Source organism: Lipotes vexillifer, unplaced genomic scaffold (genome assembly GCF_000442215.2).
Source record: "Lipotes vexillifer unplaced genomic scaffold, Lipotes_vexillifer_v1.1 scaffold1109, whole genome shotgun sequence".
NCBI classification, from domain to species: domain Eukaryota; kingdom Metazoa; phylum Chordata; class Mammalia; order Artiodactyla; family Lipotidae; genus Lipotes; species Lipotes vexillifer.
Genome location: NW_006791562.1, coordinates 215254 through 229561, shown reverse-complemented (window position 1 = coordinate 229561; position 14308 = coordinate 215254). Strand labels below are relative to the sequence as shown.

The following is a 14308-nucleotide window of genomic DNA, read 5'->3' as shown; positions in this document are numbered from 1 at the left end:
CCAGGCTTACCCTACATAATTCAGTGTACTAATCTTTTATTGGAATTTTCTGTTCACTCACATCTTTTCTAGGGTGTAAAGGACATTTAGAAAAAATAAGATTTCATTTTTCTAAGAAAAATAAAATTTCTAAGGTAGATATTTTCATGTGAAAAAGTACTTAAAATCTTTAACTTTAGTGGATAGCAACATTAGAATTTTAAAATAAAATCTATCAGGGAGATTGGTTCAAGATGGCAGAGTAGAAGGACATGTGCTCACTCCCTCTTGTGAGAGCACCGGAATCACAACTAACTGCTGAACAATCGTCGACAGGAAGACATTGGAACTCACCAGTATCTGGTATCTTCCAAAAAAGATACTCCACATCCAAAGACAAAGGAGAAGCCGCAATGAGATGGTAGGAGGGGTGCAATCACAATAAAATCAAATCCCGTAACGGCTGGGTGGGTGACTCACAAACTGGAGAACACTTATACCACAGAAGTCCACCCGCTGGAGTGAAGGTTCTGAGCCCCACATCAGGCTTCCCAACCTGGGGTTCTGGCAATGGGAGGAGGAATTCCTAGAGAATCAGACTTTGAAGGCTAGCAGGATTTGATTGCAGGACTTTGACAGGACTGGGAGGAACAGAGACTCCACTCTTAGAGGGCACACACAAAGTAGTGTGTGCATCAGGACCCAGGGGAAGGAGCAGTGACCCCATAGGAGACTGAACCAGACCTACCTGCTAGTGTGGGAGGGTCTCCTGCAGAGGTGTGGGGTGGCTGTGGCTCACCATGGGGACAAGGACACTGGCAGCAGAAGTTCTGGGAAGTACTCCTTGGCATGAGCCCTCCCAGAGTCAGCCATTAGCCCCACCAAAGAGCCGGGAAGACTCCAATGCTGGGTCACCACCGGGCAAACAACCAAGAGGGGGGAACCCAGCCCCACCCATCAGCAGAAAACAGGATTAAAGTTTTACTGAGCTCTGCCCACCAGAGCAACACCCAGTTCTACCCACCACCAGTCCCTCCCATCAGGAAACCTGCAGAAGCCTCTTAGATAGCCTCATCCACCAAAGGGCAGACAGCAGAAGCAAGAAGAACTACAGTTCTGCAGCCTGTGGAAGGAAAACCACATTCAGAGAAAGATAGACAAAATGAAAAGGCAGAGGACTATGTACCAGATGACGGAAAAAGATAAAACCCCAGAAAAATAACTAAATGAAGTGGGGATAGGCAACCTTCCAGAAAAAGAATTCAGAATAATGATAGTGAAGATGATCCAGGACCTTGGGAAAAGAATGGAGGCAAAGATTGAGAAGATGCAAGAAATGTTTAACAAAGATCTAGAAGAATTAAAGAACAAACAAACAGTGATGAACAATACAATAACTGAAATGAAAAATACACTAGAAGGAATCAATAGAATAACTGAGGCAGAAGAACGGATAAGTGACCTGGAAGACAGAATGGTAGAATTCACTGCTGTGGAACAGAATAAAGAAAAAAGAATGAAAAGAAATGAAGACAGCCTAAGAGACCCGTGGGACACCATTAAATGTAACAACATTTGCATTACAGGGGTCCCAGGGGAGAAGAGAGAGAGAAAGGACCAGAGAAAATATTTGAAGTGATTACAGCCAAAAACTTCCCTAACATGGGAAAGGAAATAGTCACCCAAGTCCAGGAAACACAGAGAGTCCCAGGCAGGATAAACCCAAGGAGAAACATGCCGAGACACATAGTAATCAAACTGACAAAAATTAAAGAAAAATAAAAATTATTGACAGCAACAAGGGAAAACGACAAATATCATAATAGAGAACACCCATAAGGTTAACAGCTGATTTCTCAGCAGAAGCTCTACAAGCCACAAGGGAGTAGCATGATATATTTAAAGTGATGAAAGGGAAAAACGTACAATCAATATTACTCTACCCAGCAAGTATCTCATTCAGAGTTGATGGAGAAACCAAAAGCTTTACACACAAGCAAAAGCTAAGAGAATTCAGCACCAACAAACCAGCTCTACAACAAATGCTAAAGGAACTTCTCTAAGTGAGAAACACGAGAGAAGAAAAGGACCTACAAAAAGAAACCCATAACTACTAAGAAAATGGTAATAGGAGCATACATATCGATCATTACCTTAAACGTGAATGGATTAAATGCTCCAACCAAAAGACACAGGCTCGCTGAATGGATTCCAAAACAAGACCCATATATATGCTGTCTACAACAGACCCACTTCAGACCTAGGGACACATACAGACTGAAAGTGAGGGGATGGAAAAAGATATTCCATGCAAATACAAATCAAAATAAAGCTGGAGTAGCAGTACTCATATCAGATAAAGTAGACTTTAAAGTAAAGAATGTTACAGGAGACAAGGGAGGACACTACATAATGATAAAGGGATCAATCCAAAAAGAAGGTATGACAATTATAAATATATATACACCCAACATAGGAGCACCTCAATACATAAGGCAACTGCTAACAGCTATAAAAGAGGAAGTCGAAAGTAACACAATAATAGTAAGGGACTTTAACACCTCACTTAAACAATGGACAGATCATCCAAACAGAAAATTAATAAGGGAACACAAGCTTTAAATGACACAATAGACCAGAAAGATTTAATTGATATTTATAGGACATTCCATCCAAAAACAGTAGATTACACTTTCTTCTCAAGTGCGCATGGAACATTCTCCAGGATAGATCACATATTGTGTCACAAATCAAGACTTAGTAAATTTAAGAAGACTGAAATCATATCAAGCATCTTTTCTGACCACAATGCTATTAGATTAGAAATCAATTACAGGGAAAAAAAATGTAAAAAACACAAATACATGGAGGTTATTTTATACGTTACTAAATAACCAAGAGAGCACTGAAGAAATCAAAGAGGAAATTTAAAAATACCTAGAGACAAATGACAATGAACACGAGACAATCCAAAACCTATGGGATGCAGCAAAAGCAGTTCTAAGAGGGAAGTTTATAGCTCTACAAGCCTACCTGAAGAAACAAGAAAAATCTCAAACAATCTAACCTTACACCTAAAGGAACTAGAGAAAGAAGAACAAACAAAACCCAAAGTTAGTAGAAGGAAAGCAATCATAAAGATCAGAGCAGAAATAAATGAAATAGAAACAAAGAAAACAATAGCAAAGATCAATAAAACTAAAAGCTGGTTCTTTGAGAAGATACACAAAATTGATAAACCATTAGCCAGACTCATCAAGAAAAAGAGGGAGAGGACTCCAATCAATAAAATTAGAAATGAAAAAGGAGAAGTTACAACAGACACCACAGAAATACAAAGCATCCTAAGAGACTACTTACTACAAGCAACTCTGTGCCAATAAAATGGACAACCTGGAAGAAATGGGCGAATTCTTAGAAAGGTATAACCTTCCAAGACTGAACCAGGAAGAAATAGAAAATATGAAGAGACCAATCACAAGTAATGAACTTGAAACTGTGATTAAAAATCTTCCAACAAACAAAAGTCCAGGACCAGATGACTTCACAGGTGAATTCTATCAAACATTTAGAGAAGAGCTAACACCCATCCTTCTCAAACTCTTCCAAAAAATTGCAGAGGAAGGAACACTCCCAAACCCATTCTATGAGGCCACCATCACCCTGATACCAAAACCAGACAAAGATACTACAAGAAAAGAAAATTACAGACCAATATCACTGATGAATATAGATGCAAAAATCCTCAACAAAATACTAGCAAACAGAATCCAGCAACATGTTAAAAGGATCATACACCATGATCAAGTGGGATTTATCCCAGGGATGCAAGGCTTCTTCGATATATGCAAATTAATCAATGTGATACAACATATTAACAAATTGAAGAATAAAAACCATATGATCATCTCAATAGATGCATAAAAAGCTTTTGACAAAGTTCAACACCCATTTATGATAAAAACTCCCCAGGAAGTGGGCACAGAGGGAACCCACCTCAACATAATAAAGGCCATATACGACAGACCCACAGCAAACATCATTCTCAATGGTGAAAAACTGAAAGCATTTCCTCTAAGATCAGGAACAAGACAAGGATGTCCATCTCACCACTATATTCAACATAGTTTTGGAAGTCCTAGCCACAGCAATCAGAGAAGAAAAAGAAATAAAAGTAATACACAGTGGAAAAGAAGAAGTAAAACTGTCACTGTTTGCAGATGACATGATACTGTACATAGAGAATCCTAAAAATGCCACCAGAAAACTACTAGAGTTAATCAATGGATTTGGTAAATTGCAGGATACAAAATTAATGCACAGAAATCTTGCATTCCTATACACTAACAACGGAAGATCAGAAAGAGAAATTAAGGGAACAATCCCATTCACCACTGCAACAAATAGAATCAAATACCTAGGAATAAACCTACTTAAGGAGATAAAAGACCTGTACTCAGTAAACTATAAGACACTGATGAAAGAAATCAAAGATGACACAAGCAGATGGAGAGATAGACCATGTTCTTGGATTGGAAGAATCAATATTGTGAAAATGACTATACTATCCAAAGCAATCTACAGATTCAGTGTAATCCCCACCAAATTAACAGTGGCATTTTTTACAGAACTAGAACAAAAAATCTTAAAATTTGTATGGAGACACAAAAGACCCCGAATAGCCAAAGCAATCTTGAGGAAAAGAAAAGGAGCTGGAAGAATCAGACTCCCTTACTTCAGACTATACTACAAAGCTATAGTCATCAAGACAATATGATACTGGTACAAAAACAGAAATATAGATCAATGGAACAGGAAAGAGCCCAGAGATAAACCCATGCACCTATGGTCAACTAATCTATGACAAAGGAGGCAAGGATATACAATGGAGAAAAGACAGTCTCTTCAATAAGTGGTGTTGGGAAAACTGGACAGCTACATGTAAAAGAATGAAAGTAGAACACTCCCTAACACCATACACAAAAATAAACTCAAAATGGTTTAGAGACCTAAATGTAAGACCAGACACTCTAAAACTCTTAGAGGAAAACATAGGATGAACACTCTTTGACATAAATCACAGCAAGATATTTTTTTATCCACCTCCTAGAGTAATAAAAATAAAAATAAACAAATGGGACCTAATGAAACTTAAAAGCTTTTGCACAGCAAAGGAAACTACAAACAAGACAAAAAGACACCCCTCAGAATGGGAAATAATATTTGCAAACGAATCAACGGGCAAAGGATTAATCTCCAAAATACATAAACAGCTCATGCAGCTCAATAATAATAAAAACAAAATCCAAAAATGGGCAGAAGACCTAAATAGACATTTCTCCAAAGAAGACGTACAGATGGCCAAGACACACATGAAAAGCTGCTCAGCATCACTAAATATTAGAGAAATGCAAATCAAAACTACAACGAGGTATCACCTCACACCAGTTAGAATAGGCATCATCAGAAGATCTACAAACAACAAATGCTGGAGAGGGTGTGGAGAAAAGGGAACCCTCTTGCACTCTTGGTGGGAATGTAAATTGATACAGCCATTATGGAGAACAGTATGGAGGTTCCTTGAAAAACTAAAAATAGAATTACTGTATTACCCAGCAATCCCACTACTGGGCATATGCCCAGAGAAAACCATAATTCAAAAAGGCACATGCCCTCCATTGTTCATTGCAGCACTATTTACACCAGCCAGGTCATGGAAACAACCTAAATACCCATTGACAGATGAACAGATAAAGAAGATGTGGTACATATATACAATGGAATATTACTCAGCCATAAAAAGGAACGAAATTGGGTCATTTGTAGAGACGTGGATTGATCTAGAGACTGTCATACAGAGTGAAGTAAGTCAGAAAGAGAAAAACAAATATTGTATATTAGCGCATATATGTGGAACCTAGAAAAATGGTACAGATGAACTGGTTTGCAGGGCAGAAATAAGAGACACAGATGTAGAGAACAAAGGTATGGACACCAAGCAGGGAGAGTGGCGGTGACGGTTGTGTGATGAATTGAGAGATTGGGATTGACATGTATACACTGATATGTATAAAATGTATGACTAATAAGAACCTGCTGTATAAAAAATAAATAAAATTCAAAAAAATATATCAGTTTGTCCTAAAACATCATTTCTTATGTTTTTAAGACTCTTAATAGTTCAATTCTTTGAATCTTGAAAGTTGTTTTTTAAATTATTTTATTTTTCTCATGGAATTATTTCATTTGAATGTTTAAATAAAAATACTTGAATCTTAAAGTGGTAATAGGTAATATTTTGAAATTATATACAACAGAAATGCTTTGGCATATTTTTAACATTTATTTTCCCCTCTATTTTTTTAGAATAATTCTGTAGCTCGTGCAGTAATGCAGTCCCAAAAGCCACCCAAGAATTGTAGAGAAGCTTTTACTGCTGATGGTGATCAAGTTTTTGCAGGGCGTTATTATTCATCTGAATATAAAAGACCTAAGTTTCTCAGCAGAGATGTGGATTCTGAAATAAGGTTAGTGTCCACTGTAGCTTTACTGTATTATTCCCACTAGCTCTTTGGGGTTCATTTCTTTTCATATTACTCTATTAGTAGTTATGTCAGTGAAGAATTGTGAGTAATCTGTTTGGTCTTAAAAGATCATTTAGCTGGATGTAGAATTCTAGGTTGATGGTTATTTTCCATCATGACTTTGATGACAGTATTCTGGACTTGACGAGCTGGTCTGCACATTGATTATTACCTGTCTGCAAGGAGGTAAGGAGCTTAACTCAGAATGTAAATGAGCTACATCACTATACCATTGTTTAGTTTTGCTGATTTTTCTCAGTGAGAGTACAGGTGTGCTGGGTATACATTCTGGCTCAAGGTCCTTGCTGTGTCTCTGCCTGGTACTTTGAGTCACACTGTTCTAGAAGAAAAATCAGTCGGCACCGTTAGATCAAATGCTTAGGGAGATAGAGCTGCTAGAGGAGACGCAGTGAGAAGCCAAGCAAAAAACTAAAGGTACTTAATAAGATTCAAACGTGTGCAAAAAGAACTTTTGGTATGAAAAAAGCATGATTTTCCCAACTGAACTGTCAGTTGATGAATTGATAAGGTGGAGCTGAATTAGTGACCTAGAAGACCTCAAGCAGAAGAACATAGAACTTAGGTAAAAGCACTAAGAAAACTGAGTAAAAGTGAAAGTATTCTAAATGGCTTTTATATATAGGGGGAAATGAGGTTTTTTAAAATAGATATCTGATTTTCAAATTATATTAGTTATTTTTGTATGAGTATGAGAGCAGCATAAAGCAAAATAACCATAGCGGATATTGGGAAGTTTAGTAAAATTTCTTTTTTAGCAACAGAAAACTGTTGAATGACCTGCAGCTTGTTATTACAGCACTCAACACACTTTTTAAATTGACACTGAATCTTTGTGATAGGATAGATGAAAATTCATCAATGTCTGAACGTACCTGTATAAAAGTGACCTGTAAAGTGATAAATTTTTGTCCGCTGTGCCATGACACTTAAATCAGGCCCTTCTAATTCTTAACTGGGTAAGACTAAATTATATAGTACTCAAGCAAACATGAATGCAAATAACTATAAATGCAAATAACAGTATAAACTATCATGGTAGTATTCCTGTGTGTAATTCATGCTTTTTCTTTCAACAAAAAATGCCTTGTGCATTTGTGTTCCACATCTTTAAAAAAAGTATGACATTCTTGGAAAAGGTAGTAAGTGTATCAGCAGCAAATCAGGATCCCTGATTCTAGCATTTTAGTAGTAATGGTTTAAGACTTACTTATGAAGTTAATAATTGGCTTCATTTTTAGCTAAAATATTTGCATCAATGTGTAGTGGGCAGAGCTTTTGTTTTAAAAGCCAGGTGAACATTGGTTTTTTAAAAATTGTTTCTCACCTTGATAAACTTTATTGATTGAAAATGTACTAAGTTATCATGATACTTAAATGATATTTGTGTCATCTGTTTTGACCTGAACCAGTATGATAGTTGTCTGATATTTGGAAATTTTAAAAAATTCACTGGTGTTTTTTAAATACGGAAAATATAAATTGGAAAACAAAAGTAGCTCATAATTCCATCTCCCCACAGTCCCTGTTGACATTTTAAAAATGATTAAAAGTAATATAGGCATATGGTGAGAAAATTCAAATAGTACAGAAATGAATGCAATGAAAAGTGAAGCCCTTTGCCCCCACTTAGGTATAATGTTTTCAAGGTTCATCCAGTTCTGCTGTGTATTAGTATGCATATGGTTTCTGTGTCTTGCTTTTTGTCTCTCAGTATTATATCTTGGAGATTGTTCCATATCAGGACACTTAGCGCTGCCCCTTGGTATGGCTGTTCCATAATCTACCTGACCAGTTCCTGTTGATGGACATACGTGTTATCTGCAGTTTTCTCCTACTATAGCAGTGCTGCAGTGAGAATGCACATGTGTATCTTGGCATACTTCTGAAAGTATGTGCATAGATTAAATTCTAAATGGTGAAAATGCTGAGTCAAAGAATATGTGAATTTTAAAATTTTTTAATAGCTATTGCCAAATGACTGTCATTGTTTTATTAACATACAATTTATGGCCTGATTTTAAATATTTAATAACATTAAACAATTAATAATATTTTTAACACTTAATAATATTAAATGAGCCTTAATATTTATTAAAATAAATTTAAAATTTTATTTTATTATTATATAAGTTGATCATTTAATAGCAATTGCCAAATGACTACAGAACAATTGATTCCCTAATCCCCTCTCACACTATGAGTATATGAAGTATGTTTTTCTATACCCTCATCAACTCAGCACTGGCAGGTTCCTGTTGATGAAAGATGGCTCTGAAAAGGTTTTTGCATCTGGCTCCATTTTTACCAGAAATACCACACTTATTCTCCTCTTTTTCTCATTTTATCATTTGTTTATCATTCATTCAGCTAACATCATTAATTTTTGTTTTTAATTTTGAGAATTCCACAAGGTAGCATGGTTCTAATAGTTCAGCAAATTTAAGATGCTCTGTTATTTTATATACCAGTAAAAAAGAAAAGTATTGATAGTTGAACCATGGACTGGAAGATGATTTCAGAATTCAGAGATGTTAAAATGCAGAAAAATGTGCATCTTAGTGAAATCTGGCATACACTCTTTATCAGAGGAAAGTTGTTCTTAATTGCACAGGTGGTTCTCTTCCCCCAGGCACAGAGTTTTAGAAGACAGAGTCAGTGAGGCAGGAAAAGATCACTTCTGGAGACAGTTGCCTCTGCTGGCATAGAGACCCTTTATGGCTTTGGCATCTGCCGACCTTTCCCTCCACCTCTTTTCATTGTCCTCCTCTCCTTCCCTTTCACTCCCCACACATTCATAGCATTTATTCACCACAGAAAATGTTGAGCTGACCTTCAGTTTTACTGACCTTCAGTCTTATTTGTTTTTCACCTCTTTGTGCCTTCGTGTATTTCTTTCCGTCTTCTCCTCTAGGTGGTCCATCTGGTGAAAACTTCAGAGAACACAAGTCAGTCGTCACTTCTCCCAGACTTACTCTTAGGTTCCCGTCGTATTGTGGACATACAGTGCAGTGTCCTGTTCACATTTCAATGTTATGGTTTATTTCCTGATGTTTTGCCTTTTTGTTTGATTCCTTTATGCCTTAATTTTTTTTCTACCTCTGCCTGTCACTGCACAATGCCTACCACCACAGATAAATCATAAATACTAATGAAGTAAGTAAAATTTAATTCCAGTGTAGAAGATGTTTTTTGAAATCTCTGTATTTTCATGTTATGCATTACTTGGTAGGAATAGAGAACGGGTTTAACTGCATAGGTTTTGCAAAAAAGCTATTAAAAATAGGGCTTTCTTTGTAAAGATCTAAATATTTGTAATATTCGGAAGTAAATTTAAAGTATTTTTTTTACCCTCTCTTCTCTATTAAGTGACTTGGAGAATGAGGTTGAAAATAAGAAAGCCCAGATATCAAATCTTCAGCAACATTTGTCTGCCCTTGAAAAGGATATTAAACACAATGAAGAACTTCTTAGAAAGTGCCAACTACATTATAAAGACTTAAAGGTAAAAAAACATCATTTGTTTTCTCAACTTAATCATTTCCAAGTTATTTTTAAGGTCTTAACATTCATTTAGTTAGATGAATAGTTCTCAACTATTTTGGCCTCAAGCCCCTTTACAATCTTAAAAGAGCTTTTGCCTGTTTAGGTTTTATCTATCAGTATCCATATTATTAAAAATTAAAGCAAAATTTAAGAGAATGTTAAGAATGTTTATTAATTCATTTAAAAATAATAAGTACATTATGTGTTAACATAAATAACATTTTTATGAAAAATAACTATTTTCCAAAACCAAAAAGATTTAGTAAAAAGATTGACGTTTTTTAATATTTTTTAAATCACTAACATCTGGCTTAATAAAATTCACCTGAACTGTCATATCAGCTTTTGTAATCAGTCTGTTGCAATATTGCACATCATAGTTATAAACCTCCTGTACACCTGTAAGAAATTCATAGTAAAATTGGTCTTAAAAAAAAAATAATGCCGGGCTTCCCTGGTGGCACAGGGGTTAAGAATCTGCCTGCCAATGCAGAGGACACGGGTTCGAGCCCTGGTCTGGGAAGATCCCGTGTGCCAGAGAGCAGCTAAGCCTGTGCGCCACAACTACTGAGCCCGCGCTCTAGAGCCCGCGAACCCCAGCTACTGACCCCGCGTGCCACAACTACTGAAGCCCATGCTCCTAGAGCCCGTGCTCTGCAACAGGAGAAGCCACCACAATGAGAAGCCTGAGCGCAGCAACAAAGACCCAACACTGCCAAGAATAAATAAAATAAAATAAATTTTTTTTAAAAAAGGCTTTTAAATGAATAAATAAATAATGCCTTAGCGTTTTTATGAAAATAGTGTTGACTTCATGGACCCTCTGAAAGAGTCTCAGAGACACCCAGGAGATCGTGGGATTAGACTTTAAGAACCACGGGAGTAATCTTTCTGTAACTTGAGACTGGATGTTTCAGGAAAGTGCTTTCTCTGTGGACTCAACACTGTCATCGTTTTAAATGCTAAGGTGGAGTACTTGTATCTGCTTTGCGTGAGAGTGGATTAGCAATAGTGGTGATCAGGGCAGACTTTATACATACTTTCCTTTGGTTCATTTAATACTAATGTGTCTCTTTCATTAACTGTGGAATCCTTCTGTAACGTAAAGCAGAGTAGAACTTTGTTGATTAATACATCCTTGCCCAGGGTTTTTGTTTGTATTTTTCATTTATTTCTGTTTACTAAAATCTAAATACTGTTTTTCAAAAGATGAGAATAAGAAGTAGTATTTCTGAAATTCGGGAACTTGAGAACATAGAAGAGCACCAGTCTGTAGATATCGCAACCCTGGTAAGAGTCTTTCCCTCAGCTTAAATGTAACGTTAAAGGACAAATCTGTCATTTAAGTTAAGAGTATCTACTCTCAGCTTTGTAAAAAAAATCCTTTTTTGAGGCTACTTTTTATGATTGCTATATCCATTTACAAACAAGGTAGAAACTACCTGGTGTATGGCCTTCAAGTTCCTTAATATTTTGTACGTGCAACTTGCATGCATTGTAATTGGTTTTGTCTTCTTCTGTTGATACATGAAATAAAACTTTATCAGAGTTTATTATGTAAATAGTGCCCTTTCAAACCAAACTACCTAGCATAGTTTTTTTCAGAATTAATCAGTATCAATATTTGTGATATCTTTTAGTCAGTTGAAGTTGGTCTCTTTGCATTATTTTCTTTTTTCCAAGTTAATGGTTTTAATTGACCGCATATTTGTTACTCTATTTTAATTTCTCTTAGACATCTTTTTATGACATTCAGCTTAGCTCTCTGGGTTACCATAAGTAGTGAATTAGATAGATTGCAGGGTCTTGTTAAAATGAATCAGTTTTTACCAATTGTCTACTCTCTACCAGACATCACGTTAAATGCTGAGGGACACAACAGTGAACAAAACAGATCAAGTCCCTGCACTGATGGAGCTTTACTCTAATAAGAATTTGTCTTCATTTTTTATTAGTAATCTGGTTTTCCACTTAGTGTTTTTCTGCTTTCGTTACTTTTATTGATAGACTAAATTTCTTAAAGGTATGGACTGTGTCTTGTTTATTTTTGTTTACTCAGCATCTAACACATTGTCTGGCATAAGATATATATTTGTATACATTATATTTTGAAAGAAAAAGTGAGTAGATAGAATAAAAGTTACCCCTTTTGATTATGACCTCAAGCACAATGTAGCTTGTCTTCTAAATGTAATCCTTTTCTATTTTTGAACCTATTTCTTCTACCTCCTAATTTACCATTAAGAGTATGAAAATATCATAATTTGTTCTTTGTATTTGTCTTCAGTCTGATTTACTAGTAGCCTATAGTTTCTCCTCTTCTAGAATTGTTTGTACTGTTTTTCTATTTGATTACTTAAAAGTGTTTTAATTAATTCTATATGCTCTGTAAATGTTGCCAGGAAGACGAAGCTCAAGAAAATAAAATCAAAATGAAAATGGTTGAGAAAAATATGGAACAACAAAAAGAGAATATGGAACATTTTAAAAGTCTGAAAATAGAAGCGGAAAACAAGTATGATGCAATTAAACAGAAAATTAATCAGCTATCAGAGCTAGCAGATCCACTTAAGGTATGTATTATTGTTACTCTACTATATATATTTTTTATGTTTCAGTTTTATATACACGGTATACCGGCTAGATATTTCCTCAACAGAATTTATGGCTAAATGTAAATGTAACTGTATAAAACTGGGCTGTAAACCAGCTTTTCATCATTAGATCAATTAGAATTAAACACTCTGCTCACGCCTTTAAGGAGAGAATAAATTGCCAAATTTCTGACCCCCCAGAAGATTACAGCTTTTGTTACCTTTTTATTTTGTGAGATTTTTTCTTCTTTTAGAACTAGAGGCAGGACATCTTATCTGTCTATACTGTTTCTGTGCTTATCTGTTCTCTTGTCCCACTTTTCCTCAATAGCTGAAGAATTAGTTGGTATAAAAGCCATCTTGAAATAAAATGCTACCCAATTCCCATTTATTAACATATCTGCATTATATTCCAGCTAGAATTCAATCGGCTTTTTTTTTTTTTTTTGAAAGCACATACTTTTGGGAACCAAATTAGGGAAATAAAGTTATTTAACAATTACATTCTGTAAATTTCACCATGTTTAATAGCTTTGTTGTCAAGTAGCTTATTATCATTCTCATTTTTATGAATAGCTCAATTATTCTCAAAACCTCAAATTTTATTTATAAGACATTGAGAAGAATCAATAGTATGTTTTAAGAGGAGAAAGGTTTACTGATGATATAACCCCCTTTTTTTGCAGGAAAATTACCCCTTTGAATCAAAATGTATTTAGATATTTTAAAAATTTAAAAGAATTTGCATGCATATGAACTTTACCGTAATTGTCTCCATTGACAATTTTAGAAAACATAATTTGTTAAAGGAAGTTAGAGGAGGAGCCGAGCAGAAACAACTTTTCTCTGTTTGCGGTGGCCCCTCTATAGCTCCTCTCCATAGAGCTGTGATTCCTGCCTGCTGTTGTAATGCAAGGTGGTTTACTTTTGTCCTACTTGAGATAAGAATAAAAAATGGGAAAATAGACTGATAAATTACTGATTAAGAAGAATATAAAATTTTAATAATAAACTTGTGAGGAAGGAAAAAAGTATTAAGGATACTACTGAAAAAGACAAATAGTGGTTACTACGGGAAATTAGAATTAAAAACACAAAAAGTCCAAGATAAAAAAGAAGACAAAATTAGTTTTTAAAAGAAAATAGAATAAGAAGAAATGAGTATGAAAATTGTCAGGAATAGGAGAGAGAGAATTCAAAACTCGGAAATTAGAGCAGTGAAGTTAAAACAAAGATGAGATAAAAGAAAATTTTAAATGGGTGAAGAAGGCTTGAGCAGGGAGACTTAAAATCAAAATGATAAAGTATGTGCTACAACAATACAGGGAAGGAAATAATTAGCACCCGAACTGTCCCAGCTAGCTTAAAATTAAAAACAAAAAACGAAGGATCAGCTGTGTTCTCTTCTTTTAGGGACGTGTAGGCTAACGCAACTCCTGGAATTGGGAGTGCGTAGATAAGTTCAAGAGCGGAAAATATGGTCAGAAGGCAGTAAGAATTCTTGGTCTTAAGTTCTTTGCCTTGGTTGCAAATAAGTGAAAGCTGGATGAGTCCTTCAGTAAACCTGCATGCAGTCAGCCAGTAGCC

General features: G+C 35.5%; 1 protein-coding gene across 1 annotated transcript in view; it reads left to right on the top strand.

The window, feature by feature from the left end:
* SMC6 (structural maintenance of chromosomes 6) overlaps positions 1–14308 on the top strand; it is a 72929-nt gene that overhangs the window by 38666 nt on the left and 19955 nt on the right. The window contains exons 17-20 of the mRNA XM_007464460.1: positions 6346–6506; positions 9951–10086; positions 11337–11417; positions 12530–12700. Coding sequence (XP_007464522.1) covers positions 6346–6506; positions 9951–10086; positions 11337–11417; positions 12530–12700 — 549 coding nt within the window. The remainder of the gene's footprint in view (positions 1–6345; positions 6507–9950; positions 10087–11336; positions 11418–12529; positions 12701–14308) is intronic.